Raw genomic sequence first — 26,075 nt, 5'->3', positions numbered from 1 at the left:
CAGTGCATTTACGGAAGGATGCATTAAGAAAACTACAGCAGAATCAGTTGTGGTTCATTAACAGATTTTATAGGTCTTAAAATATGAAGCCATTTCTCTGCTGTTGAAGCATAATTTTTCATGTTGTTATATCTCATGCAAGTGCCTCGGTGTTACATTGGGATCAAATATATTTTAAAGAGAAGTTCTTTTTTAGAGGAATGGAATTTTTGGTTTCTTACTTGCAGAAATGTTTTTGACTCTGGGAGTGGAGTAACTTGAATGTACCGAAAGTTGAATATATTCCCAGTTATTCTGTTAAGGTCTCCTGCTCACATGGTAATTTTACCTTTATTTTCTTGAGCCACACCCACTGGTGTTGGGGATAGCTGTATGCCAGCAAGTGCCTTAATACGTGCACTGTTTCTCTGGCCCCACTAATTTACTACTTTTTCCCCCACATTTAATCTATTACTCTCCCCTTTATTTTGCTCCAATACCAACATTCATTTGAGACAGAATATTCTCTGTCATTTCTGGAAAAGCCTAACTTTGAATATACTTTTACAATAGTGCTTATTCTTTTTTTTCTTGGGAAAAAGCCTCTACACAGTAGTCCTCTCTCATTCATGGGACATGTCCTCGGACCCTTGGAGTATGCCAGAGCTGTGGCTAATATCAAACTCTCTACATATGATTTTTTTCCTGTATATGTATACCTTTGATAAAGTTGGATAATAAGGTGGGAACAGCAAAAGAAAATAATTTAAAATAATGAAATAGAACAGTTTTAACAGTATTCCATGGTAATAGTTAAATAATGATTTCTCTCATGGAATATCTTATTATGCCTAATTTTTTTTTTTCTTTTTGGGTCACACCTGGCGATGCACAGGGGTTACTCCTGGCTCTGCACTCAGGAATTACACCTGGCGGTGCTCAGGGGACCATATGGGATGCTGGGAATTGAGCCCAGGTCGGCCACGTGCAAGGCAAAGGCCCTACGTGCTGTGCTGTCGCTCCAGCCCCCCTATGCCTAGTATTTGGGGACCAGGCAGACTGCAGGTAACTGAAACTGGAAAGTGAAACTGTGGTTGAGAGGGACATTGCCCAGGAGTTAGTTTTTAGAGCCAATAAGTCTCGTTCATAAAGCTTTAAAAAATATGAAAAGTTCCAGAAGCATATGGAGCAGGATGTTGGGATAAAGATGTTTCTTGTATAATGCATTAAGGAAATTTTAAAACTTTCATGGCTTGTTTTCTACTTCTCTTTTTTCCTTAAAATTAAATTTCCTCACTATTAGACAATTGAATCATCTGTTATATCTGTTAATCATCAGGTAACCAACCTGTTAACGAAATAGCGTTTTCTCTACTTGAAGACTTCATTCGAAGGTGGTAGTAACCCATGTTGGCCAAGGAAGAGAATAGCGACTTTGTAATCTGGTTTTGCCATCAGAAAATGGAGCAATCTATAAATGTCCGTAAGTGAATATTAAGTGCTGCATTGACAAGATCACCCCGTCCTGCCCCAGAGATACATACTGGCTGTTGCTGATGAAGCAGAGTTTAAGTCTGTGATTTTTAAAAGATTGAACTCAAATGACTGTGGAGAGCTGGGTTTGTACAGGCATCCATCTGTCCTGAACTTTTCGGAGGTAATAATAAGAATGTTACCAAAGGTCTGGAGAGATAGTACAATGGGTAAGGTGCTTGCCTTGCACAGAGCTGATCGGGATTCAGTACCCAGCACCCCTCATGGTAACATGAGCCTGTCAGAAGTGACTCCTGAATGCAGAGCCAGAAATAAGCTGTCCCCACCCCCCGAAAAATAAAGGGATGATGTTGATTATGTGAGCTTGATATATGTAGAAGTATTGATGTAGAAATGATATATGTAGAAATATTGATATAAAAAGTGACTTAACTGTCCTGAAGTAATCAAATTTATTTACAATATCGTATTCTCAATATTTCCCTTGGCTTTCTAATAAAAATATGACAAAATAGGTGCTGATGAAATTTCTAATCTCATAGTTGTTAAGGGACTGGAGTGATGGCACAATGGGTAGGGCATTTGCCTTGCACGCGTCCGACCTAGGTTTGATTCTTCCATTCCTCTCGGAGAGCGGGCAAGCTACCGAGAGTATCCTGCCCACATGGCAGACGCCTGGCAAATTACCCGTGGCGTACTCAATATGCCAAAAATAATAACAAGTCTTACAATGGAGACGTTACTGGTGCCTGCTCGAGCAAATCGGTGAATAATGGGACGACAGTGCTACAGTGCTGTAGTTGCTAAGATTTTGTTCCAGAGTTTAAGAGCTATTAAATATGTCTGTTATGATTTATCCCCTTTCCCCGTTCCTACTGCAAGTGTTTCCCTCCTTCCTGTTGGATCATCCTTACCTCGTGATTGCCTTGATGAGACATCCACTCTCCTGGTGCCACCAACACCTCTCAGTGTTAACCCACAGCCTCTATCCTGCCAAATCCAGTAGGAAATTACCAGTTTTCCCATTGGGCCTCTCAAAATGTGATGCAGATGATTACTTTTTGCCTCCTATAATATTTTTTTTTTTTGCTTGACTTCTGGGTTACTGCATATTTCTGTTTTCTTCTTATGTTCTTCCTCATTCTCCTTTGCTCCTGTTCTCTTCTTCTGACCTCGAAATATAGGTCCTCTTTCCCATTCTCCACTCCAACCCCAGCTCAAAACCCTTGGCTATCTAGCTCAATTATCCCTTGGTGGTCTTATCCTGTACCTTGGCTTGAATCTTCTTACAGTGATGACTCCTCAGTGTTTATCTGCTATTCTTCAGCATCCACTGAGTTTCAGACTTACATACCCCGTTGGTTCCTGAAGGATGTTCATGGACATATGGCTGTTTTACATGTCCACACCAAAACGTTGCTTTCCCTTTTCCCATTTCCTTCCTTCGTCTTCCTTAACTCTATAAATGTTACCACTAAGGTTAATCAGATCAAAACTCCCAGAGTGACTCCACTTTTCTTCACATCCCATATGGTCGACCTACTGGGTTTTGTTAATGTTTCTTTCAGAATATATTACAAATGACCATTCTTGTGACTGCCTATTGTAGTATCCTGGACATAAGCTTTTAGACCTCCTTACAGATTTCCCTTCTATTACTGTTTTGGAGGAGGGGCTCCCAAATGGTGCTCAAGGGGTCAGAGGGCCACTCCTGGCAGTTCTTAGCCAAAAAGGACAGGTGGTTCAGTGGTAGGTCCCAAGGATGCTGCAGTGCTGCTCAGGGCCTGTGGTGCTGGGGACTCCCAGGGCCACCTGGTGGTATGGGGGCAAGGGGGGGGATTCCAGGGTTTCTCTGGCTATGCTAGGGGGTCATGTGGTATAGGAATGGAACCAGGGTCAGTGCAGGAGAGGCATGTACCTTAATGCCTGTGTTGTCTCCCGGCCCCTCCCTTCTGCTTTTATCCATGTAGTTACTCATGTAGAATAATCTTTAGTAAAGGTCAGGAAACTCAACTGACTGACTTGCTGAAACCTTCCAGTGACTTCTAACACATTCAGGATAAAATCTAAAGCCCCTTCCTGGCCTGCAGTCCTTTCCATGTGTCTCTGCCTATGCTTCCTTTTATTCCATCACATTTTGCACTTTCAGACCATATAGTATGTTTAAATCTTTCTTATTTTGTGTTTATTGCTGCAGTGTCATTCTTGGGAGACCAGGGGTGTTTTGTTCCTTGCTGTGTGCCCTGTGCTTCCTTGGAATGTGGCACCTAGTAAATATGATAGATTGGAGCCCCAATCTCAGCTGGGGGGCTGAGGCATGTGACTCAATGACAGAGCCTTGTCTTGCTGTGTTAGATTTTGAGTTTTATTCCCAGCACTGCATGGTCCCCTGAGCACTGCTGAGTGTAGCCTCCAAACCATTCTTAGCTGGAGACTACGTTGAGTAGTCTCATTGTATTTAACAGTTTAGTGCCAAATGCAACGCCTTGGCTTGATAGAGTCAAAGGCAGTTGCCAGCCTTACCCCGAAGGAACTAAACCATTTAGAAGATAGTCAGAAATGTAAGCCCAGGCTAGAAGGAAGTGTGCTGATCAACAAAGCTCTGGGTCAGGATGTGGAGTGGGAACTTGTGGGGTTTGCAGGTAGTACAGGGTGAGTGAACCAGTGTTGGGGTTACTGAGCTAACCTTTCATTGTTTTGGTTTTGTGCCACAAGATCAGTAAGAGCTCCTCCCATATCTGCATTCTTGGGGTCACTCCTAGTGGTACCCAGGATCCTGTGGCCCTGGGAATCCAGTCTGGGTCTGCAAAGCATTCACTAGCCCGTTGAATGCTCTCTCTGGCCCGATGGAAATCTTAAGATACTGATTGAAGATTGGCTAGGAGACTGCCAGGCATGCCCCAAGCCTCAAAAGCAGAGGAGGGGCTGGAGCGATAGCACAGCGGGTAGGGCGTTTGCCTTGCACGCGGCCAACCCGGGTTCGAATCCCAGCATCCCATATGGTCCCCTGAGCACCGCCAGGGGTAATTCCTGAGTGCAGAGCCAGGAGTAACCCCTGTGCATCGCCAGGTGTGACCCAAAAAAAAAAAAAGCAAAAAAAAAAAAAAAAAAAAGCAGAGGAAAGCTGGGTATGTTCCTGGCACTGCTAAAACTGAGAATTTCTGGACTACGACATCTGAAATTAAGAGTAGCTGGAGATAAGAGTAGGCAGGCCAGCAATTTGAAGAGGGGCAGCGAACTTGGTCACCTAGGCCACAATATGCAAAAGAAGATACTTTGAAGTTGGCTCTATTAAAGAACTATTGAAGAATTTCGAACAGGGAAATGACCAAATCTGATTTGTATTTTAGAAAAATCACTGGAAGCAGCGTGCAGTAGAATGAACGGGGCTTGGTAATTGATTGAAATGTCAAGGATAATGACTTCCAGGTTCCTAGCTTGAACAAGTGGGTTGACAGTGATAACCACTCACCAAACCATGAAATTGGGGAGGGAGGACCAGTGAATCTTTTGGAGTAGATGACTAGAATTTAAAATTATCTAATTATTTAGTGCTCAGAAATCTGTTGGCTTGTATCAGATAATACATTGTATATTACACTTAAGTATGAACATACTGAATTTCAAGGTATCTTAATGCTTTTACAAATAGACATAGATGCTGCTGAATGAAAGGGTGTTGATAGCTCTCAATTTTGTCAACTTATAAGTAGTCCAATAAATACAAAAAATGGAGAATAAAGAATACTCTTGTTAGGAAGCTTTACTGGTATGCAAAGAAAACATTATAAATCTAAATTGCCCACTATTTGAAACTTACATAAAAGCCCCAATTTTCAAAGAAAGAGGAATTTTAAGTTAGAAAAATTGTTTCAAAATTTGCTGAGGATAACTTTTTACCACAGAAGAAAGTTGTCTAATCAGTATTGCTATCTGATTTATGAAAAGCAAATAGATTCCTTTTGATGCTTTATCTTTTTGGATTATAAATTTATGAAACGTGTTTATGAACAGATAAATTTATGTGTTTATGCTTTATTTGAATTCTTGGCTTGCTCTGTTCTGTGACATAATCATATTCTTGGTATAAATAATATCTGTGATATGTTTCTGAGCTTGGAGCAATCCGAAATAGAAGGGAAAGCAGACTTGTTCTTGAAGCATTAGGGCTAGGGCAGTGGAGTCCTCCATTAAAATAGAATGCATGATCTTAGACCAGTGTTCTCCCATTGGAAATAGAAAATAGGCCATAAAATGAGTAGCTTTTACTCCTCTAGTAGCTACACTTAACAAAACAAAAACAAACGTGAAGTTAAAAAAATAAAACGTTCAGGTTTTGTTTGGGGGCCATACCTAGCAGTACTCAGGGCTTACTCCTGGCTCTGTGCTAAGGGTCCCTTGGCGGTGCTTGGGGGACCATTTGGGGTGCCAGGGATTGAACCTGGGTTCGCCAGATAAAAGGCAGCACCTTATCACTGTATTGTCTCCAACCTAAACAAGAAATAAATGTCTGTTTTCTACCCGTTATTCTATCCAAAATAGTTTTAACGTCTAACCAGCTTAAAGATGTTGATGAGGCATGTTACTTCTGGCTTGTTTGTATATCAAGCCTTTGAAATCTAGGGCTTGTGGCCACTATATGGGACACTGGTTCCAAGTAATGCTCAGACTAAAAGGTAGAGATTGCTCAGCATTTTGCCAGTTATGTGTATCTTTTCAGAATCAAGTCATTGGTGTGCTTCTTGTTTTATTATCCTGTCAAGTATATTAAAGAGGTCCGTCTTCCCCATTTATCACCTTCCTGCTTACAGTAATTTTCCCCAATAAAGATCTGTTTATCAATTGTCATTGCTTGTGCTTTCTCCTATACTTATTATACTAATGGACTGTTATATGAAAACTTTATAAAAACTTTTATTAAACTTTAAAGTGTATCTTTCAATTTTAGCAATTTTGGTATTTTAATGCATTTATTATAATACTTTAAAGAGCACTGAGATGTTTGTGTAAAGCGATAGTGATCTTGAATTCTTTCCCTCTGTCATTATCTGCTCTCCCAGATGTAACCACTATTAGTAGCTTATATAATAGCTTTTTTCCCTTTAGGAATATACATTTTTGGAGAAATTGTTAAGTGGAAAACTTGGTACTTGGAACATGTCTCTTAAAGTGAACCTACTAAAGTTTGTCATAAAACAAACAAGTGGGGGTGGGGGTGCGGAGAGATAGTACAGCGGGCAGGGCGCTTTCCTTGCACACAGCCGGCCAAGCTGCAGTTCCCAGCACCACATATGGTCTCCAAGCCCCGCTGGGAATCACTCCTGAGTGTAGAGTCAGGAGGAAGCCTTGAGTATAGCTGGGTGTGGCCCCCAAACCAAAAACAAACTTGGGTTGAATTTCACCTGTGCTTATTCTTAGACAATAAAGAATAATATATCTTGGCATAATACTTTTAATTAAAATGGTACGAAAATCTGATGCCATCCTGCCCTTTGATTTTCTTAGCTCTTACCATGTTGATTGAGGAGGGGTATATCAGCTTTACCCAAAATCATTTGAGACCTGAGCAGTTTCTCAAGAGACTTTTCCTAATCCTTCAACTTTTTTTTTTTTTTCTTGATTCCTATTCTGTCATCCTGGTTGGACTTTCCTTTCTTTAGTTGTTCGGTGGTTTGATTCTGCCAGATTCCCCAAGGATTTTGTTATGAAATGAGCAAATTCTTTCAATCTTACTTTTATAAGACTTCATGAAATCTGGCATTCTTTTCAGGATTTGTATTTTCACTTAACACTTTGAGTTGCATGTGATAGTTTATCAGATGTTCGCAGTAGTTATCGGTTAGTACAAGGTTGATGGACAAAGCTGGGTTACAGGGTTACAGTAAGTGTTCATGTCATGTTGAAATGGATTTGACCAAGGCACATTGTGAATATTTCTACATATAAGAACTTATATTTGGGTGCAGGTACCAGTTGCTTCTTTACTAACCTCTATCTCTGGCTTGTATTAGAAGGACTTAATATTTTCTGTTCCAACTTATAACATAAGGAACTCAACTACCTATTATTAAGTAATAATAGTCTGACTTTTATTGAGACTTTTCCCATGTCTGAAAAATTGCCATACACATATTCTATTTAATATTCTGACTGAAATAACTTGTTTTTTTCTTTCAATTTGAGTAAGCTTTGAGTAAACTAAAGTTTGCAATTATAATTTTAATCTCAGTAAAGTTATTTTTCTGAAGTAAGAGCTAGTATATTATAGGCTGAAATGCGAATCTATGAACCACAACCCTGCTCTACTGTATGCTCATTTTCAGATATAGTCAGATACACATACAAATATCAGATACACATATACAGAAATACACATATTCCTATGCATAATGCAAGAAGGTGGATTGGGCTGTAATTTTATTTTTTCAGTTAACATGTTTCAGGTATTGACCCATTATATAGATGGGTCATGATTTTTATGAATTAGTGTTATTTTGATGGCTTAGAAATTTTATTTATGCCACTGTTGTTACATTCTTGGTAAATAAAGAGTCTTGGTTTTTAATTGCCATGTGAAAAACTAAAATGGAGGTGATTAAGTCTAGGAGAGATGAGACGTTGGAAACTGAGTTCAGCTCCTAAAGCTGTAAACCTCAAAGGGTTATACTTTCATTCTCAAGGTAGAATGAAAGTATAAAAAAGGAAATAATATTCTGAGTTGCAGAAAGAAAAGAAGAAAACAAAACTTATTTTTGCAAACATCTATAGTGTGTAGAGCACACGGCTGTGCCTTGCACGTGGCTGACCCGGGTTCAGTCCCCAGCACCACCCGAGTGATTCCTGAACTCAGAGCCAGGAGTAACCCCTGAGCATTGCCAGGTGTAGCTTCCTCACTTGACCCCCAAACCAGGCCTTTTTTTTTTTTAAACCCTGTGATCTGAAAGGAGAAGAATAGTTCCCTGAGAATTTATAACTATTATTTTATCCTCACGGGTAAATGCTTCATGTTGTACTTCATTCAAGTTTCAGAAAATCTCAAATTTAAAGATTGACATTCATGCAGAACTGCTTTCTAGCTATCTAGAATCCCTGTAGGTAAAAGCCCCATTGAAGTTAAGCTCACTACCCAAAATTTCCCCCATTGCTTTATAGTGCCTGAAGCAGAGACTCAGAACAGCAAAATGAAATCCTTAGGAACTTCAAAAAGTGGAACTATTAAAATAATAATCATTTAATATTAAATTCTACTGAAATTCTATAGAAATTAAATTATAAAATCAAAGTATCACGATTATAGTGATAAAATTAAATAATGAGATATTATAATTTTATAATATTGAATATTGTTAAATAATATTAAATACTTATTAACAAATAATAGAATATTAAAATTATCAAAGAAGACAAAAATATAAGAACATCCACAAAACTTATTGAAAGGTAGACCTTGGAGATCAGGTTCAGGAAATAAATTGAGAGGATTTATATCATAAATTTAACTGATGAATTAGTTAAAAGACAGAATAGGCAATTTTAAGGACAAAAATTAATGATGTGGAAGGTAGATTTGAAGATATTACTTACTCCCACAGAATCATCAAGAGACTCAGCTAGTCAAAAATCAAAAAGCATACTATTCTCCTATAGAAAAATGCTAAATGTTTAGTAAATACTTGAGAATACCAGACACATGAGAAAATATCTCCAGTCATCAGAAAGATGACCTATAAAACAGTATCATTGGAGATTTGTTGATGACAATCTATGAAAAAATGGGAGGGATTTTTAGATATTTTCACAGACAGCTACAAATGTGTAAGGAAAAGATTGGGAAATAACATTGAACCGTTTGCTAGGAGCTAGGACAGTATGCCAAGAACAGACATTCAAAGAAAAATAAAAATGAGTGGTATCAAAGCTAGAAAAGAAGGAAACTGAAAAATAGGGTCAGTACGAAGGTAAGATTTAAGTAGTAGGAATAATTCTTGGTCTATCTATGATCATAATGTGAATGGAATAAAATAATTTAAAATGAAGATCAACGGGAATGGGTAAAAAAATTTCAATTTAAAAATTGTATGCCTTTTGCAAGGAACACATCTGAAACATGATGACCCAGATAGGAAGAAAGTAAAAAGATAAGAAAAAAATACCTGGAGACTGGAAAGAACAGAAGGGAAGTCACTTGCCTTGCATGTGGATGCAGTGGCCGAAGCCTTGGTTCAAGTTCCTGGCATCACATATGGTCCCCTGAACACTGCCAGGGTCACTCCAGAGTATAGGTTGGTTTTAGGCAAAAATAAAAGATTTTTTTATTTTAAAGAAATTGATAGTGGATCACTACGTCATGGTAAACGTAATAATTTACCAGCAACATAAGTAAATATCACTGTCACTATCATCCCGTTGCTCATCGATTTGTTCGAGTGGGCACCAGTAACATCTCTCATTGAGAGACTTATTGTTACTGTTTTTGGCATATCCAATACACACGGGTAGCTTGCCAGGCTCTGCCGTGTGGGCTCGATACTCTCGGTAGCTTGCCAGGCTCTCCGAGAGGGGCAGAGGAATCGAAAACTCGGGTTGGCTGCGTGAAAGACGAACACCCAACCACTGTGCTATTGCTCCAGCCTCCTATAAGTAAATATAAATACAAATATTTAAACTTGTATAAATTCTATAGATTATATAGAATTCTGTACAAAATTAAGGAAACCAGTAAACACAGGTGAAGACATTTAGTAAAACTGACCATTTACTAGACTACTAAGCAAAATGAACAGATTTTGAAGAACTTCTTCAGATCATAGTGAAATTTAATAGGACATTTAAAATATATACATCTAAAAGATACTTTTATATACATTATGAGATATAAGAAACTTGCAAATAAGTTTTGATTCTTCATTTGATGAATCTAAACTTCTGAGATCTGAAAGGACTTATTGGACACAGTGATATACCCAGTAAACAAAAAACTGACAGAATTTGTTCTTAAAATAGCTTTTGCTCTTCCTTTTCCCTAAACTGAACCAGATCACCTCTGATAAAGTGGCTCTTTCCAGCTCTGGGTCAACGCTTAGTATGACAAGATCTCGTACACTAAAACGGGAGCTGTCAGTGACAACTTCGGGTAGAAGAGCTGCCTGTGCCAGAGATGTAGCTTCCAAAAAAGAATAATTATTGCGGTGAATTGAAACGAAACAAGTACTTGTGTATCTGTGAGTTTGGTTTTTTTTTGAAAATCAACACATCATCTCTGGAGGATGCCCATGGAGACGCCTTCATTTAGAAAGTGGTACTAGGTATTCTACCTTTCCCATATAAACTGTTTCTTGGAGTGAGAGAATTGTGGTTGAGGGAAATCTCATTATAAAAGAATTCCTTCTCATAAGGCAAAAAAGAATGACATTTGGAATGCTACCCTTTTATGAACCCCAGTGAGATAGTCTCTCTTGACTGTTAAAGGCAGCTAAAACCGGGAGATGATAGGGAGTTTTTATGGCGGATGACTCAGACTGACAGTATCTGAACTCATTGATCAGTGTTAACAGACAAAGATGGAGACAGTCAGACATTGCTCTCTGGTGTCATGCAGTGGGAAGTTCATAGCATCGTTCATGACATATTCTTGCTACCCAAAAAAATTGAACCCAATTCCTATCAAATCTCTTCATCATCCATCTAGTTAGGAAGTACAGAGGCAATAAGAATTTATTAACCAATGTTGCATGCAATTAGCAACTTCCAGAATGTGGGAAATTCTATAGGAAATGAAGTTCTGTAGTTAATGAATGGCAGGAGGGTAAAAACAGAAAGAGTATGTTAGTTGCCTGTAAATAAAAAGGCCAGTGAGAGGCATAGATCTTTTTAGATTAACCAACTAAATGGTAAAAACAAGATAGTTGCTAGAATTCAGGCAACTGGATATGTGATGATATAAAAAATTACCTCCTTTTTTTCTAAAATATAAAAAGGTATGTAGTGTTAAGGCATTAAAAAAGCTTTTAAAATATATTTATGCTGATATATTTACAGTATATTTATACTGAAATATTTAAGGATAAGCAATGATGCCTAGAACTTGCTTTAGTATAATCAGTGGGGATGGGAATGTGTACAGACAAAATGAAGAAACACTGAGCAGACTTCAGACTGAGTGATGGGTATGTGAGAATTCATTATAATCTTTTCTCTTTTTATATATGTTTTAACAAACTTGCAAAACAGGTGAAAAAACAATTAGAACTGTAGCTAATAAAATTTCCAGCTTACAGACTGTAAGAGAGAAAATACAAGGTAATTATGCAGTTAAGATAGTGGGCACATCTTGACCTGGTGATCAAGATTAAGCTAGCCATTGAAGGACAGAAGGAAATCACATGCCTTTAAATGTGCTGAAGGGGCTGGAGCAATAGCACAGTGGGTAGGGTGTTTGCCTTGCTCTCAGCCAACCCGGGTTCGATTCCAAGGATCCCATATGGTCCCCTGAGCACTGCCAGGGGTAATTCCTGAGTGTACAGCCAGCAGTAACCCATGTGCATCACTGGGTGTGATCCAAAGGGGGGGAAAATGTGCTGAAGCCTTGAGAACACATCATCACTTATTTATTGTTCCAACTGATTATGTATACACGGATGACAAGTCTAATCGTGAGAAGTTAGAGAAACCTTCAATGAGAAATGCACTTTATCGTTATTTACTTATTTTGGTTTTGGGGGCCACACCCAGCTGTGCTCAGGGCTTATTCCAGGCTCTGTGCTCAGATTTTACTGCTGTGGGGGCTCAAGAGAACATAGGTAGTACTGGAGATTGAACCTGTCTTACTCGTGCAAGGCAAATGCCCTACCCACTGTACTTTCATGTTCAAGAAATGTCCTCATTTAAGTGGTGTGGAAGTGGGAGCTTTTTCCTATTATGCCAATGTCAGAAGAGATAGTGAAAGACTGGGAATTTTCTGGAATGTTAAGAGGTAATGGACGTATAGTTAAAAAAAAAAAACCGAAACATTTCCTGAGTCTAATCTGAATCCAGTGTTATGAAATACTGTGTATGTGTAATATGCTATAAAGGTCACTACTGGGTCATCTGACAAAATTGGAATACTTGTTAGATTACATAAGAGTGTTATATTTGCCGCATTCATAGCTGCATATTCCTACTTATATATTCTACAGTATGTAAGGATAAAGGACTGTGAACTCTGTGATTTGCTTTTAATAGGTGGAGAGCGGGGATGCAGGGGTGGGGGTGTGGCAGGGAACTGTGTGTGTAGTGAGAGAAGAGAACCTGGATTGATGGCAGATAATAATAAAGTGTGTAGGGCAAAATATTAAATGAGTATGAGTAAAGAATATGCAGGTGTCTTTGTACTGTTTTTACCTTCATGATTGTAAATATGAAGTTATTCCTAAATAGAAAATTAAGGCTTATTATATATATGTTTAATTTAGTCGATGCATTCTGAATTACCGAGTGCTAGAGCTTACAGAGTTTGTTCCACAAGAATAGGTAATGTGCCCATTAGGCAACTTATTTCAAAATAATGTCTCAAGTGAGCTCTTAGTAAATACTAGATCAAATCAATTTATGGTTGAATTGTCCAGTGAGTACCTTAAGTGCCAATATTCTCTGTTGTTGATTGAAGCGGACCCATATGTTTTGGCTATGAAATGTGGACATACAGTGGTGACATTGTGTTGTGAAAATGTAAAAACCTGTTTTATGCTGGTTTACATACTTATGAAGATGGGTCAGAGAGACACTTCAAGAAAGTTATGGATGTTTTCTCCTAAGGAGAATTTGAAATGGTCGAAGCAGCTGGACAGGTGCTTACATCTGATCACAGTGTTCAGAAGTATAATCTAGAAACAATGGCGCAGCTTAAAGTATTTGAGAGATGCATGTTAGCAGTGAACTATTCACTATCTCAAAAGAATCGAAATTTTTGTTCCATTAAGGAAATGTGATTTTTGAACAGAATTGCTTACTGGTGGCCATTCAGGGAAAAAGTACTTGTAGTAATATATTCCTCAGAATATCTGAGGTTCCCCTCCAGTTAAGAAGCAAATTAGACTGATAAAAGCACTTAGACCACTGTGGAAAAGTTAAAACTGTTAAGAGATAGGGAAAAAAGTGTTTTTATAACCTGTCAGGAAATTTTAAATCCTGTTAGGCTTTTTAAAATTGCATATGGCAGACCCCTTTCTTATAGTGTAGAAAGCCTCTCCTGCCTACAATTGCAAAAGGAATTAATAATTTTTTAAAAATGATAAAATATAAAAATACTGGACGCCCTGAACAAACACCATGACCTCAAAGAAAAGTGCCTCCCATAGAGGGTGGCTTGGGGTGGGAGGGGCGTTGGGGGATGATGGGAGGGAAACGGGGGACATTGGTGGTGGGAATTGTGCACTGGTGGAGAGATGGGTGCTGAATCATTCATGTAAGACTGAAACCCAATTATGAACAGCTTTGTAATGGTCTATCTCATGGATATTCAATTAAGACTTTTTAAAAAATAATGTGGGAGACTCCTTGCCAGGCTGTTTTCACTCGGGCACCCCAGAGGGGGGGCGTGTAAGAACCCCCCCTGCTCCAAGGGACCCAGCCCCGGCGGCCGACCTCCACTACCCAACTGCCGCTGCGCTCCAGGCTGCTTGAGAGTATCCTGCCCACATGGGCAGAGCCTGGCAAGCTACCCGTGGCGTATTCGATATGCCAAAAACAGAAACAATAGGTCTCATTCCCCTGACCCTGAAAGAGCCTCCAATCCTTGGGAAAGACGAGTAAGGAGAGGCTGCTAAAATCTCGGGGCTGGGAGGAATAGAGATGTCTCAAAAGCCCCCAGGTGGCTGAAGTGATAGCACAGCGGGTAGGGCATTTGCCTTACACATGGCCGACCCGGGTTTGATTCCCAGTATCCCACATGGTTCCCTGAGCACCGCCAGGAGTAATTCCTCAGTGCAGAGCCAGGAGGTAACCCCTGTGCATCGCTGGGTATGACCCAAAAAGGAAAGAAAAAAAGCCCCCAGGAAGGAGAGGTTCCTTTTTTTGGTGTGTCTGTAAGTTTTTATGGAATTGTCACAGCGTGTGATGTATTGGGTAGGTTTCCTCCTGGTCTGAGAGTTGATTGTTTATAGTTTAAGAATCTCTTAGGAATTACTAGTATTAGTAGTTTAGGAATTATTAGTAGTTTAGAAATTTTGCAAGATGATTAAAAGCCATTAAATATAAACAAGGCTTATTATATACTTAGAATGGTAATAATTAAAATTCGTAATTTCATTATCTTACTACATTTTACCATGATCTATGCTCTTGGAGTTATTTATATAGATTGTTATCTCTTTGTTGAAATGCTGTATTATGGTGTACTTTCCAACTCTATGTTCACTGATTTGGTGGCTTGAAATTAGCCATGGTGGGACTATTTACACACAAAGATCAGCAATTGCCATAAATCAGCATTGGATTTATTGTTTACGGGTGGTTTAAACTTGAAGTGATAGAGAAAATGCTAATAAAGTAGACATAAAAGTATCATGTCTTGAGCTATTGAATTATGTGTAGCTAAAATCGAGGCTAAACTTTTCCATTCAAATGTGATTATCCACTTCAGTGAAGAAGTGACACTGTGGCATCATTGACTCGATGCAAGTACCAACGAGTACTGCACTTGGAGAGCTAGTCGCTAATCACGAGTCTTGCATAATTGAACTCAGTGTTTAATAAGAAAGCAGTAGTATAAATTTCTTTTACTGTTGCTTATCTTCAGGAAATTGTGACAGCATGTGGACAGGAATAAAAACTTAAAATTTTAAAGTTATGGACTGGAGCGACAGCACAGTGGGCAGGGCGTTTGCCTTGTACATGGCTGACCCGGGCTTGATTCTTCCGCCCCTCTCGGAGAGCCCGGCAAGCTACCGAAAGTATCCCGCCCGCACGGCAGAGCCTGGCAAACTCGCCATGGCGTATTCGATATGCCAAAAACAGTAACAAGTCTCACAATCGAGACGTTACTGGTGCCCGCTCGAGCAAATCGATGAACAACGAGCGGCAGTGCTACAGTGCTGTTAACTAGCACATAAGGATTTAAAAATTGAAGTCTTCCATAAATGTTTGTTGTAGTTTTCTTTTTTTGTAGTCTTTTAGTTATCTCATTTTTGGGGAGTGGGGGTTTGAACCATACCCAGTGGTGTTCAGGGGCTACTCTCAGCTCAGTGCTCAAGATTTGCTCCCAATAGGGTTTGGGGGCCATGTGGTACTGGGTATTATACTCAGGGTTCTCACATGTGAAACATATACTTCAACCTTTTGAGCACTCTTCCCGCCCCATTAGTCATCCCATTTTTATTTATACGTTGATTCTGGTATGTACTAAAAGTGACTCACACTTGAATGTGACTCAGTTCACACAAAACACAGCACTGGTGGCAATGTGCTAATCCCTTCTAGAGACAGAGATTATAATAATAGAGCTCCCAAAGTAGAGTTCTTTTTTTTGACTTTAGTTTTCTATTTTCAACTTTTTTTCCCTTTTAATTTCTATCAGCACTACTGCAGACTTTTTGGAAAAATATAACTGTAGAAATAATTAACATGTTTTTCTTTTGCAGAGCAACAAACCTGTCCCAGTATCAAGGTACCTGGAATGTTTCCACTGAAACTTGTTTGGGCAAGAAGTTTTCTGTTGCTTTTTAATTAGAGATCATATATTTTCTGTTGCTTTTTAATTAGAGATCATATGTTTTCTATACTCTTAACACTGTGCTTTTTTAAACATCTACATCTCTCTTTTTTTCCCCCTGGCTTTTTTGTTTTAACTTTGTAGATAAGTAAAATACTTTAAAAATCTTTCTTTTTTTTTAAATTTAATAGTTTATTTTTAATTAGTGAGTCAACGTGAGGGTACAGTTACAGATTTATACATTTTTGTGCTCATGTTTCTCCCTTACAAAGTTTGATAACCCATCCCTTCACCAGTGCCCATTCTCTACCAAAAGTAAACCCAACATCCCTCTCCCCCCTCCCCAGTCCTGTCTCCCCCCACCCCACATTGCCACTGTGGCAGGGTATTCCCTTTTGTTCTCTCTTTCTGATTAGGTGTTGTGGTTTGCAATAAAGGTGTTGAGTGGCCATTGTGTTCAGTCTCTAGTCTATATTGGGCCCGCATCATCTTTCCCCCACATGACCTCCAATCACATTTTACTTGGTGTTCCCTTCTCTGAGTTGCCCAGAATGAGAGACCAGCCTCCAAGCCATGGAGACAACCTCCTGGTACTTATTTCTACTATTCTTGGGTGTTAGTCTTATAGTCTGTTATTCTATAGTCCACAGATGAGTGCATAAAAATTTTTCTTTTGTACAAATTTACACAAGCCAAGTCTTTTAATTTTTAATTTTTTTTTTTTTTGCCTTTTGGTCACACCCGGTGATGCACAGGGGTTACTTCTGTTCTGCACTCAGGAATTACCCCTGGCGGTGCTCAGGACCATATGGGATGCTGGGAATCGAACCCAGGCAGCCGTGTGCAAGGCAAACACCCTACCCGCTGTGCTATTGTTCTAGCCCAGGTCTTTTTATTTTTAATGCTTTCAAAGGACATTTTTGTACGTATTTAGTTTTTTTTTTTTTTTTTGCTTTTTGGGTCACACCTGGCGATGCACAGGGGTTACTCCTGGCTCTGCACTCAGGAATTACCCCTGGCGGTGCTCAGGGGACCATATGGGATGCTGGGATTCGAACCCGGGTTGGCCGCGTGCAAGGCAAACGCCCTACCCGCTGTGCTATCACTCCAGCCCCATACGTATTTAGTTTTATTTTTTCATATACCTGTGACCACATTTCAGATTGTAGAAGTATATTAAGTTTCTTTTTTTTTTTTATCAATTTTGTCATATGCAGATTTTATTTTTTGAGTCCTAAGAATCAAACTCAATACCTCATGCGTACAGGGCAAGCACAGTATGGCTGAGCCTTCCACCCTGGCTGGGAGTTGAAATTTGATCTGCACTCAGCTGCTGTTTAAGATAAGGGATGTGAGAAACTTCCTAGGGGAATAGCAAATACCCAAAAGCTGTAGAATTCTAGAGCTGGAGACCTGGTCTTCTGCAGAAACTTGCCATCGGGAGGGTTGGGGGTGGGGGTTCTAGGTTCATGGGGGAGTGGAAATGTACCTTCTGCAGAGGCGGGGGCAGAGGGGATCACTTGACGTTGGTGGAGTGTAGTAGAAGGGGCTGGTGTTGGGACATTGTACGCCTGAAATACAACCACAGATATCTTTGTAACTTTGTAATTCATGATGATTCAGCTAGAAAAAACTAAAGGGTTGGATCCCGGAGGGCTATCAGGTCACACTCCTCCTTTAAGGAACCCCCTCTGAGTTTATTTCTGCTGATTATCCTTTTGGTTGTAACCCCCCTGACAAATTCTTTAGGGAACGTAGCCTACATATCCCCCTCACATATGTAGAAACTCATCATGGTACATCTGGTCAGATGCTCTGCTGAGATCAAAAGGCAGCGTGACCGTGAAGTCCCGTTGAGGACGTTCAGCTTCCAAAATTAAGTGTTTTGGTAAAATTCCTGTATGACCGAGAGTTAGTGTCATATTCTCCCATAAAGGAAAAGCTGGAAGATCTGCAAAGAACAGTGAGCTAAGTAGTAATGAGGACACTGGCACCGGAATGGATGGAAAGGAGAATGACCTGTGAACACACGTCCTGACTCGGGCGACGTTTCAGAGATTGGAATGGAGTGGGCGGGCTTTGTTGTCCTTAGAATGTCGCTCAGTCACAAAGCGCTTGCCTGGTGTATGGGAGTCTCTGGGTTTGATTCTAGCACACGTGGTCCCCAAACACAGCCTGGCTGTGGCCTGAAGACCAAAACAACAACAACAACAACAAAGTGATTAAAATGTATGTGATGGAATCTTCCCCCGCCCTCTCTCTTTTTGGGTCTCTCAAATGGTGCTCGGGAGGCCCCAGGGTGGGGGTGGGGTCCACTGACAGTTCTCAGACCAGTGACTCACTGTTCAGTGCGAGAGCCCCAAGATGCACTGCCGCTGGGGCCCGGCCAGCAGTTGTCTGGAATCCCAGGGCCTCCCTGGGGGTGCACTGGGGGGCCTCCAGCACTGCACTTGGCAAGGCTCAGAACCTTGTGGTAGCAGGAATTGAGCCCAGGTCAAATAGCCTAACCACCATACTCTCCCACCCCTGTGATGGAATCTTAACAATGAGCATGTCTGTGTGTGCGTTTCTTTGCTCTGTATAGAACCTCATTCTTTTTAGTTTGGACACACGAGTACCTCATGCTATTTAAAGCTCATGGGGACTGGGAATGTGGCTCAGAAGTAGAGCCACATGCCTTACATGACCCTGGCTTCTATCCCTGGCACTCTGTTTTTAAAAGAACTCAACATGAAATTATCTAGCACAGCATTTCTTCCACCTGGGGCCATCTGGCCCCCTGTGGCCCCCCAGAATAGTCCAGGGCAATGGGGTGGGAGGTTGGAGGGGGGGTCACAGATGAAAATATTATAGGTGGGAAAACTGTGGAATGATACTAGCAGACCAGTCAGTAGGGTGGGAAGAAATGGAGTTGAAATGGCCCACAGTTGGAAAAAGACAGCGAGACACTGGTTAGCCCAGAGCCCCTCAAACTTAGCTAGCCTACTGCCCCCTTTTCGGGTGGGGGGGAGGCCAGAAATCATGTAGTGCTTTCCCTAGAAAGCCACCTTCTTTCCAGGAACAAGGAGAGAGCCCCCAGCTACACCAGGCAAGAGCTACTGCCACCTCCCTGGGTCATCCAGCATCTCCCAGAGGTCCTGGGGAGACACTGATCTGACACATTTCCTTTGTATTTTCGGATTGTAAAACAAAGGTTCACTTAATTTTGTTAAATTTTCCCCCTCATTAGATTCCTTTGACCCACCAGCCATGGTGGAGAGTGTCTAAGTTACTAGGAGTTAACAGTCTTCCTTGGTTTCAGACTATTTCCATTCTACTCAGACTTGTTTTATTGTACTTGAAGCAAGAACGTTTAGTGGGTCACTTGGTTAAATATTATTTATAGGATCATTGCCTTTATCTTCTCCACTACCACCTTTCTTCCTAAAATATCATGTTCAGGGGTTAAGTCATTTGCCTTTCACACAGCCAACTCTGTTTTGATCTCCGGCTTTGAATGCTTGGTCCCCTGAGCTTCCCAGGGAGCCACCTATGAGCATAGAGCCAGGGGCAGCCCCTGGGCAGCACCAAGTGTGACCCACGAACAATAATAACAAAATGATAGTCAAAAGCAACATCTAGGGGCTGGAGCAATAGCACAACAGGTTGGGCATTTGCTGACCCACGTGGCTGACCCGGGTTCGATTCCCAGCATTCCATATGGTCCCCCGAGCACCGCCAGGAGTAATTCCTGAGTGCAGAGCCAGGAGTAACCCCTGTGCATCGCCCCGAGTGTGGCCCAAAAAGCAAAAAAAAAAAAAAAAGCAACATTTATAAAATCATTCCTGATTTATCCATTTTCTAGCCCACACTCAGGTTACTCCCATTTAAGTTTTCTTTAAAAATCATATTTATGTGTGTGTATTCATGAGGAGTAGATATATTTAGGGGTCTCTTTTGAATATCCTTTTCAGTGTAAATTCTGTAGAATGGAGGAAGTTGTGTGGCTTATTAATACTTGGAAGCACGCCGCTGCTTTTATAACCTGGTTTTAATTCAGCTTAAGACAAGTCCACTTGTTCCAAATGTGCAGAAGACTTAGGAGGGAGAGATTTGGGGAGATAGAAGAGAGGCTACTTGGATTCGTGGGTTATTTTAGAATTTCCTTGCTTAGTTGATGACATTGTTTTATGGCAGTTTTTCCTTTCTGTTAAGGGTTTTTGTGGGATGGATTTATAGACCCTCCACTTAGACCCTTTTAAAAGTCTCTTGGTTCAATACATCGTAATTAGTTCCTGGTAATTAAGTTATCTTTTTTTCTTTGCAGATTGACTTGGTACCATGCAGCAAGCAACAGAGAGATGCAGGGTTCGAGTCCGGAGGCCTGACAAGGCACTTTACATACCCATAGCTCGAAGGGGAGTAGTACTCATCAAGTCAGGCGAAGAGGGAAGAAGCCTCGACCCCCCTCACTCCACAGGAAAGGAAGAACAGAAGGAAGATGGTCTCTCCCAAAAGGAGATCTTTAGAGATAAGCCAGAGACTGAGAGACTGAATAGTAATCCTGATAAAAAAGAGCACAATCCTAGGGAAGGAAAGAAATCTTCCACAAAATTAAGGAAAGACGCGTGCCTGAAAGAAAGGAAGAAAGATAGGGTTTGTGCGAAGAGAGGAGGCATCGAATCCAAAGAAGTTTTCTCTCAAGGCTCTCGCCTCCGAGACCCAAATCCTGGGGATCTGCCTACTACGCCTTTGCAGATGCATTGTAAGCCGGAGAAGACAGAGGATCTGGTGGTTGAAACCGCAGTGGTGGCCGAACGTGACAAGCCATTTCTGTCACAGCCTCACTCAGAGAGCAGTGAGTCTGAGATTCTCAGTGCCCCCTTCCAGAATGTGAAAATCTGCGACAACGGTAGGCATGATCTAAGTGGGGAAGCATTCGAAGACAGAGATTTGGAAAGCAAAATCGGAACGGGGGCTGTCAAGGTTGTGGAGATACTATCTCAGTTTCCTGAAGTTTCTGGTTCTGATTTAAGACCCACGGGGATGACTACACCAGGAAAGCGAGGCTCTGGTTCTGGTAAGCAAATCACAGGGGGAACGTTGGAGTTCAACGGTGGAGACATCACAGCGATTCCTGTTCTGGGAAGTCTGGAGGTTGCCACTGACCAAGCCTCTCCGGACTTTGACGTGGAGAATGCTGGTGAGAGCACCGACGTTACAGATGTCATCTTAGGTCACAAAGACCAGGGTTCCATTCCTGAGACGGTGAGTCGCATCTCTCCCGAACCAATGCTGGTCAGTCAGTTGGAAAGGGCAAATGGCACTTGTGACCCAGCAGTGATTACAGAGGATAAGGAGAATGACGGCGTGGCTGATGAGCTACCCACGAAGCATGAACCTTCTGATACAACTGTCCTTGCTCATAGAGCTACAGGTAATGAACCTAGGAGTCTCGATGACACTGCCAATAAGGCATGTGCAATGGGCATGACAGATGTCATATCTGATCAGGTCACTAGAGGCAGCCCTTGTCTAGTTGCAGCTGGAACGGCGGATGAGACTGGCAGCAACACAAGTGATTTCTCAAAATATATAGAAATGAGTGCAGAGACAGCCCCTTTTCCTGTAGGTGGAAGCGAGAATGCCACCGAAGGCTCCAGGAGCCCGACTGCTTGCCCGGATATTTATGGGGAGAGTATTTCATCGAGTTTCACAGAGTCAACAGGAAAGTTGACAGAGAGCTTGTCAGATTGTGCTTCCTCCTTACCTATAAAGAAGATTGCTGGTAGTAATTGTAACACTTTTTTGGACTCTGAACTCAGTATGTTAAATGGGACAAAAGTGCTTTCAGAAAGTGCCTTGGGCAATGATCTAGATTGTACTGGTGATATAACAGAGGCATTGCATGAGCTAAAAACTGCTGAAGAGTTCAAAACACAGGAGGAAGATGTCTCCGGGAATATAGAATTGGATGTATCCTTTGCTAATATAGACTCAGGATCTATGGATACATCCACGGAACTGAGGGCAGCAGAGAGAGCGCCCGTGGAGGAGGCGGCGGCTGAGGAGAGCTGGGAGTCCATGTTCAATGATGATGGCGACTGCCTGGACCCACGTCTTCTGCAGGAGGTATGTCTGGCTGGAACTCTTCAGTACCGAGATAACTGATAGGGCTGTAGAATCTGCCATGTTAGGGATAATTCTGAGGATCTTGGTGTACATTCCCACATTCTTACTACATCCAGTGTAAGAGTTCCTGCAGTAAACAATTAGGGCTGTTGATTGAGGAAAGAATGATCAATATTTTATTGTAAAAATAAAACAAGACTGGAGAGATGGTATAAGGGATTAAGGTGCTTACCTTGCACATGGCCGACAGGGATCCAAAGAGATTTTCTGTGTTGACAGGATTTATTTTATAGAGAGATCTGTTTGAAAGAAGGGCAATGACAAATTTTTAAAAAGATATTTACAGTAGGTACTGAAATGTTAGCACTGTAGAAGGCAGGAGTTAGGGTTGGGAAGGGTAAAATAAAGGAAGTTAAGGGTGTTACTTTAGGAGTTTGTGCTAAATTGAGGTATGGGGAAGGAGAAGACCATTTTGTAACTTACTTTTTAAAACTAGGTCATCACGCCATATGTAGTAGCTTAACTTCTTATAAAGTAGGTTTTTTTGGTCAGGGAGGGGCATTGTAAGAGGTGCTCGTACTTGGCCAACCTGACTAGCTCCTCGGTGCAAGGGCCAGAGGATGCGGTGCTGCCGGGGCCGGTGGTGGTGCCAGGGTTCCTTAGGCTGCAGGGGGCAGTGCCTGGGACCCTCCAGGACCACGTTCTGCCCTCTGATACTGCATCGGTTGGGGGCGGGGGCAGGGGGTGCAGATGGGGCGAAAGTCTCCAAGTCTCCAACTGGTGTGGTGTTCAGGGACCTTGTGGTACCGAGGTCATGGTGTGACCTCAACCCATGTGGTGGTGACGGAACCAGGCAGGACCAGGTGCATGCAGTACCTTAACCCCTATCCTGTCTGGCCTCTAAAAAGGTTGTTTAAAATAAATTACTTTCTTTTTCCTTTTAATTTTTATGGGGTGGAGGCATACCTGCTGTGCTCAGGGGTCACTCCTGGTAATTTTCGGGGACGACATGTGTGGTCCTGGGGATCAGAGGAGGGGCTCTAGCCTGCACATCCACCTCTCTGGCCCTAAGATAAATTTATTTATGATTTATTATCAGTAGATGTTTGACTTGTACCCCAGTTTTATATACCCTGATACCCAAGGTCACATAAGTTTCTCCAGTGAGAAGGGGTTGCAAATGGAAAAGTTTAAGAAGCCCCAGTTTAGTAGAAAATATAAGTGGACAGTGTCAAGATGTTTAGAGTTCATAAATACAAAATGTTGCATTTAAGGTCATCTTAGAAATTATTTAGTTCAGTCTTCTATTTTCTTAATTTATTTATTCACTATCCAACATGTTCCTTACCATAAATAAAAATCAATGGTCTTAAATATAGAACCACTTCCCTTATCATTCCTTTTGGTAGGTTCACATTATGTTTGCCTGGAATAGAAAAAAAAACCACTTTTCTTTCTTATAAAATCCCCAAGTTTATAAATAAGAAACCGAAACTTAGGTATTGGGTATGCCTTTGGGAAGGAAAAAAATCAAGATCTTATTCTGGCTCTGTCTTCATCTACTGTTTCTGTTCTTTCTACCAGTGTACTTTTCACCTATAATATAGTGTTAGTGATTCCAAAGAGTCTTTTAAAATCATAAGTGATGGCTATCTATAGGTTCCTAATACTTTTCCTTTAGAACTCTGCTTCCTAACCTCTGTACCCACTAATCTTTATGTTGATTCCATAACTGTGCTTTTTCCAAATGGCCTAAGTTGGAATCATTCAACACATAATCTTTCAGGCTGCTTTCTTCCACAGCAGTGTGTATTTACGTTTCCTCCTTGTATTTTCATGACTTGGAAGCTCTTGTGTTTAGTATTGAGTAATATTCCATTGACTTGATGTACCACAGTTTTGTTCATTATTTACCTGATATGGCCATCTTATCTCTAAGTCTTGGCAGTTATGAATAAACAAGCTATAAACATTCATGTATGGGTTTAGCTTGATCATCTGTCTTTATCTCATTTGGATATATACCAAAGAGAATAATTGGTATGGCTATGATAACAGCATATTTGGTTCTGTAAGACATTGCTGAACTGTCTTCTAAAGTGGTTGTGTAATGTACCATTTTGCATTCCCGCAACACTGATTGAGAGTTCTTGCGGCTCCACATTCTTACTGGGATTGGGTGATTCAGTGCTTTGGATTTGGGCCATTCTGATGGGTGTGTAGTTGTGTTTCAGCGAGTTAATTTGTAGTTCTCTAATGACATGATGTGAGACGTCTTTTCATGTGTTTATTTGCCATCTGTATATCTGTGACAAGTTATCTGATTAAGTCATTTGCACTCCCCAACCTTTTTTTTTATAGGGATGCTAATTTCCTTATTAAATTTCTGGGGTTCTTTTTAATAGTTAAAAAAATCAAATTGTATTATTTTACTATTAGCTTTCAAACCCATACAATTATGGGTTTTTCTTTTCGGGGGTGGATACTAATCCTTTACTGATAAGGTAATGTCGTTTGCAAATATTTTTTCCCAGTAGGAGTTTTTCTTCTCATTCTCATACTTAATTGGCACATTTAGATAATTGATGTTTAAAATAATTATTGACATTTATTTGTTACTGTTTTTATTGCCCTTGTTTATTTCCTTTTAGTCTGCCTTTTTCTCTTTCCAGTTTTAATTGGGCATTTTATGTGATTATATATTTTTTTCTTCTCCCCATACCTATAATACTTTTAGTACTCTTTATAGTGCTTGCTCTTGCATTTGCAGCGCATAGTTATAAATAATCCAGGTTCTGTTTCAAATAACACTATGCCACTTCATGAATATTGTAGATACTTTGTAATCAGTATTCCTTATTCCTCCTTCTCGGTCCTTAAAACACTGCTGTCGTTCATTTCACTTATTTATACTCATATTTAGAACAAGCTATTAACTTAGATCGATTAAAAAATAAAAATATCTTATTTTAGAAAGAAAAATACTAAGCGAGGAGACTTGTTTCTGAGAATCAAACAGGAAAAAAAATGATCACATGCGTGTGAAAGAGACACTTGTGATCGAAGAGGCAACTCATTGGACAGGGCTGACGTTTTATCAGTAAATGGTCGTGATTTGTTTCCACATATGCCCGCACCACAACTCGAACTTTCTATAGTCCATTCTAGAAAGATTCATTTTTTTCTTAGAAATATAAAGTTGAAGATATCTGCAAGTGGGGTTTTATATTTCCCGTAAAATTGCATGCAGAATTTTCTGTGTCTAGACAGTTTTTTTGTAGCTTCCATCTGATTCTCAAAGGTAGTTATTGTGTCCTAAAGTAGGATCTCCAGACTTGGGCTTGAGTGTCACCTGAGAGCTTATTAGAAATGCAGACGCCTTCATTCAGCGATCTACTTATTTACTCCTTTTTTTTTAAAAAAGTGATTCTGAAACACATAAAATGAGAACCACTGCTCAAAGGTAATACACAAAGTTAAATGTCAGAATGCAAGTATGTTAAGCAGCAAAATCTGTGAGCCCTTGAGAAAAAAATTTCAGCAGCAGTTTAGACTTAAATTAAATAGTATACTGATTATGGGAGAAGCTATTGATACAGGCTTAAGGAAGAAGGCCTTGAGGCGAGGAAGGAGGCGATGTCGATGTTCGCAGGCACCAAACAAAGGCCGTCCTGATGTGGGGGCAGAGGGGAGGATAGAGAGTACAGGTGCACAGAGCAGAGACAAAGAATAGCCTCCTACAAATGAAAATTGTGGTCTACGGAGCCTTTTGCAACTGGTTGGACTCAGTAAATATTTATAG

General features: G+C 40.6%; 1 protein-coding gene across 3 annotated transcripts in view; it reads left to right on the top strand.

Moving 5' to 3' along the window:
• Positions 1-26,075, top strand: part of R3HCC1L (R3H domain and coiled-coil containing 1 like) — a 99,209-nt gene that overhangs the window by 39,983 nt on the left and 33,151 nt on the right. For all 3 annotated transcript variants that reach the window (XM_004616421.2, XM_055119531.1, XM_055119532.1), the window contains one exon: positions 20,469-22,273. In XM_004616421.2, coding sequence (XP_004616478.2) covers positions 20,483-22,273 — 1,791 coding nt within the window. In that variant the 5' untranslated portion in view covers positions 20,469-20,482. The remainder of the gene's footprint in view (positions 1-20,468; positions 22,274-26,075) is intronic.

The sequence above is a fragment of the Sorex araneus genome, chromosome 11 (genome assembly GCF_027595985.1).
Source record: "Sorex araneus isolate mSorAra2 chromosome 11, mSorAra2.pri, whole genome shotgun sequence".
In the NCBI taxonomy this organism is placed as follows: Eukaryota; Metazoa; Chordata; class Mammalia; order Eulipotyphla; family Soricidae; genus Sorex; species Sorex araneus.
Note: the sequence above shows the minus strand (reverse complement) of the source record. Positions and strands in the feature narration are given on the sequence as shown.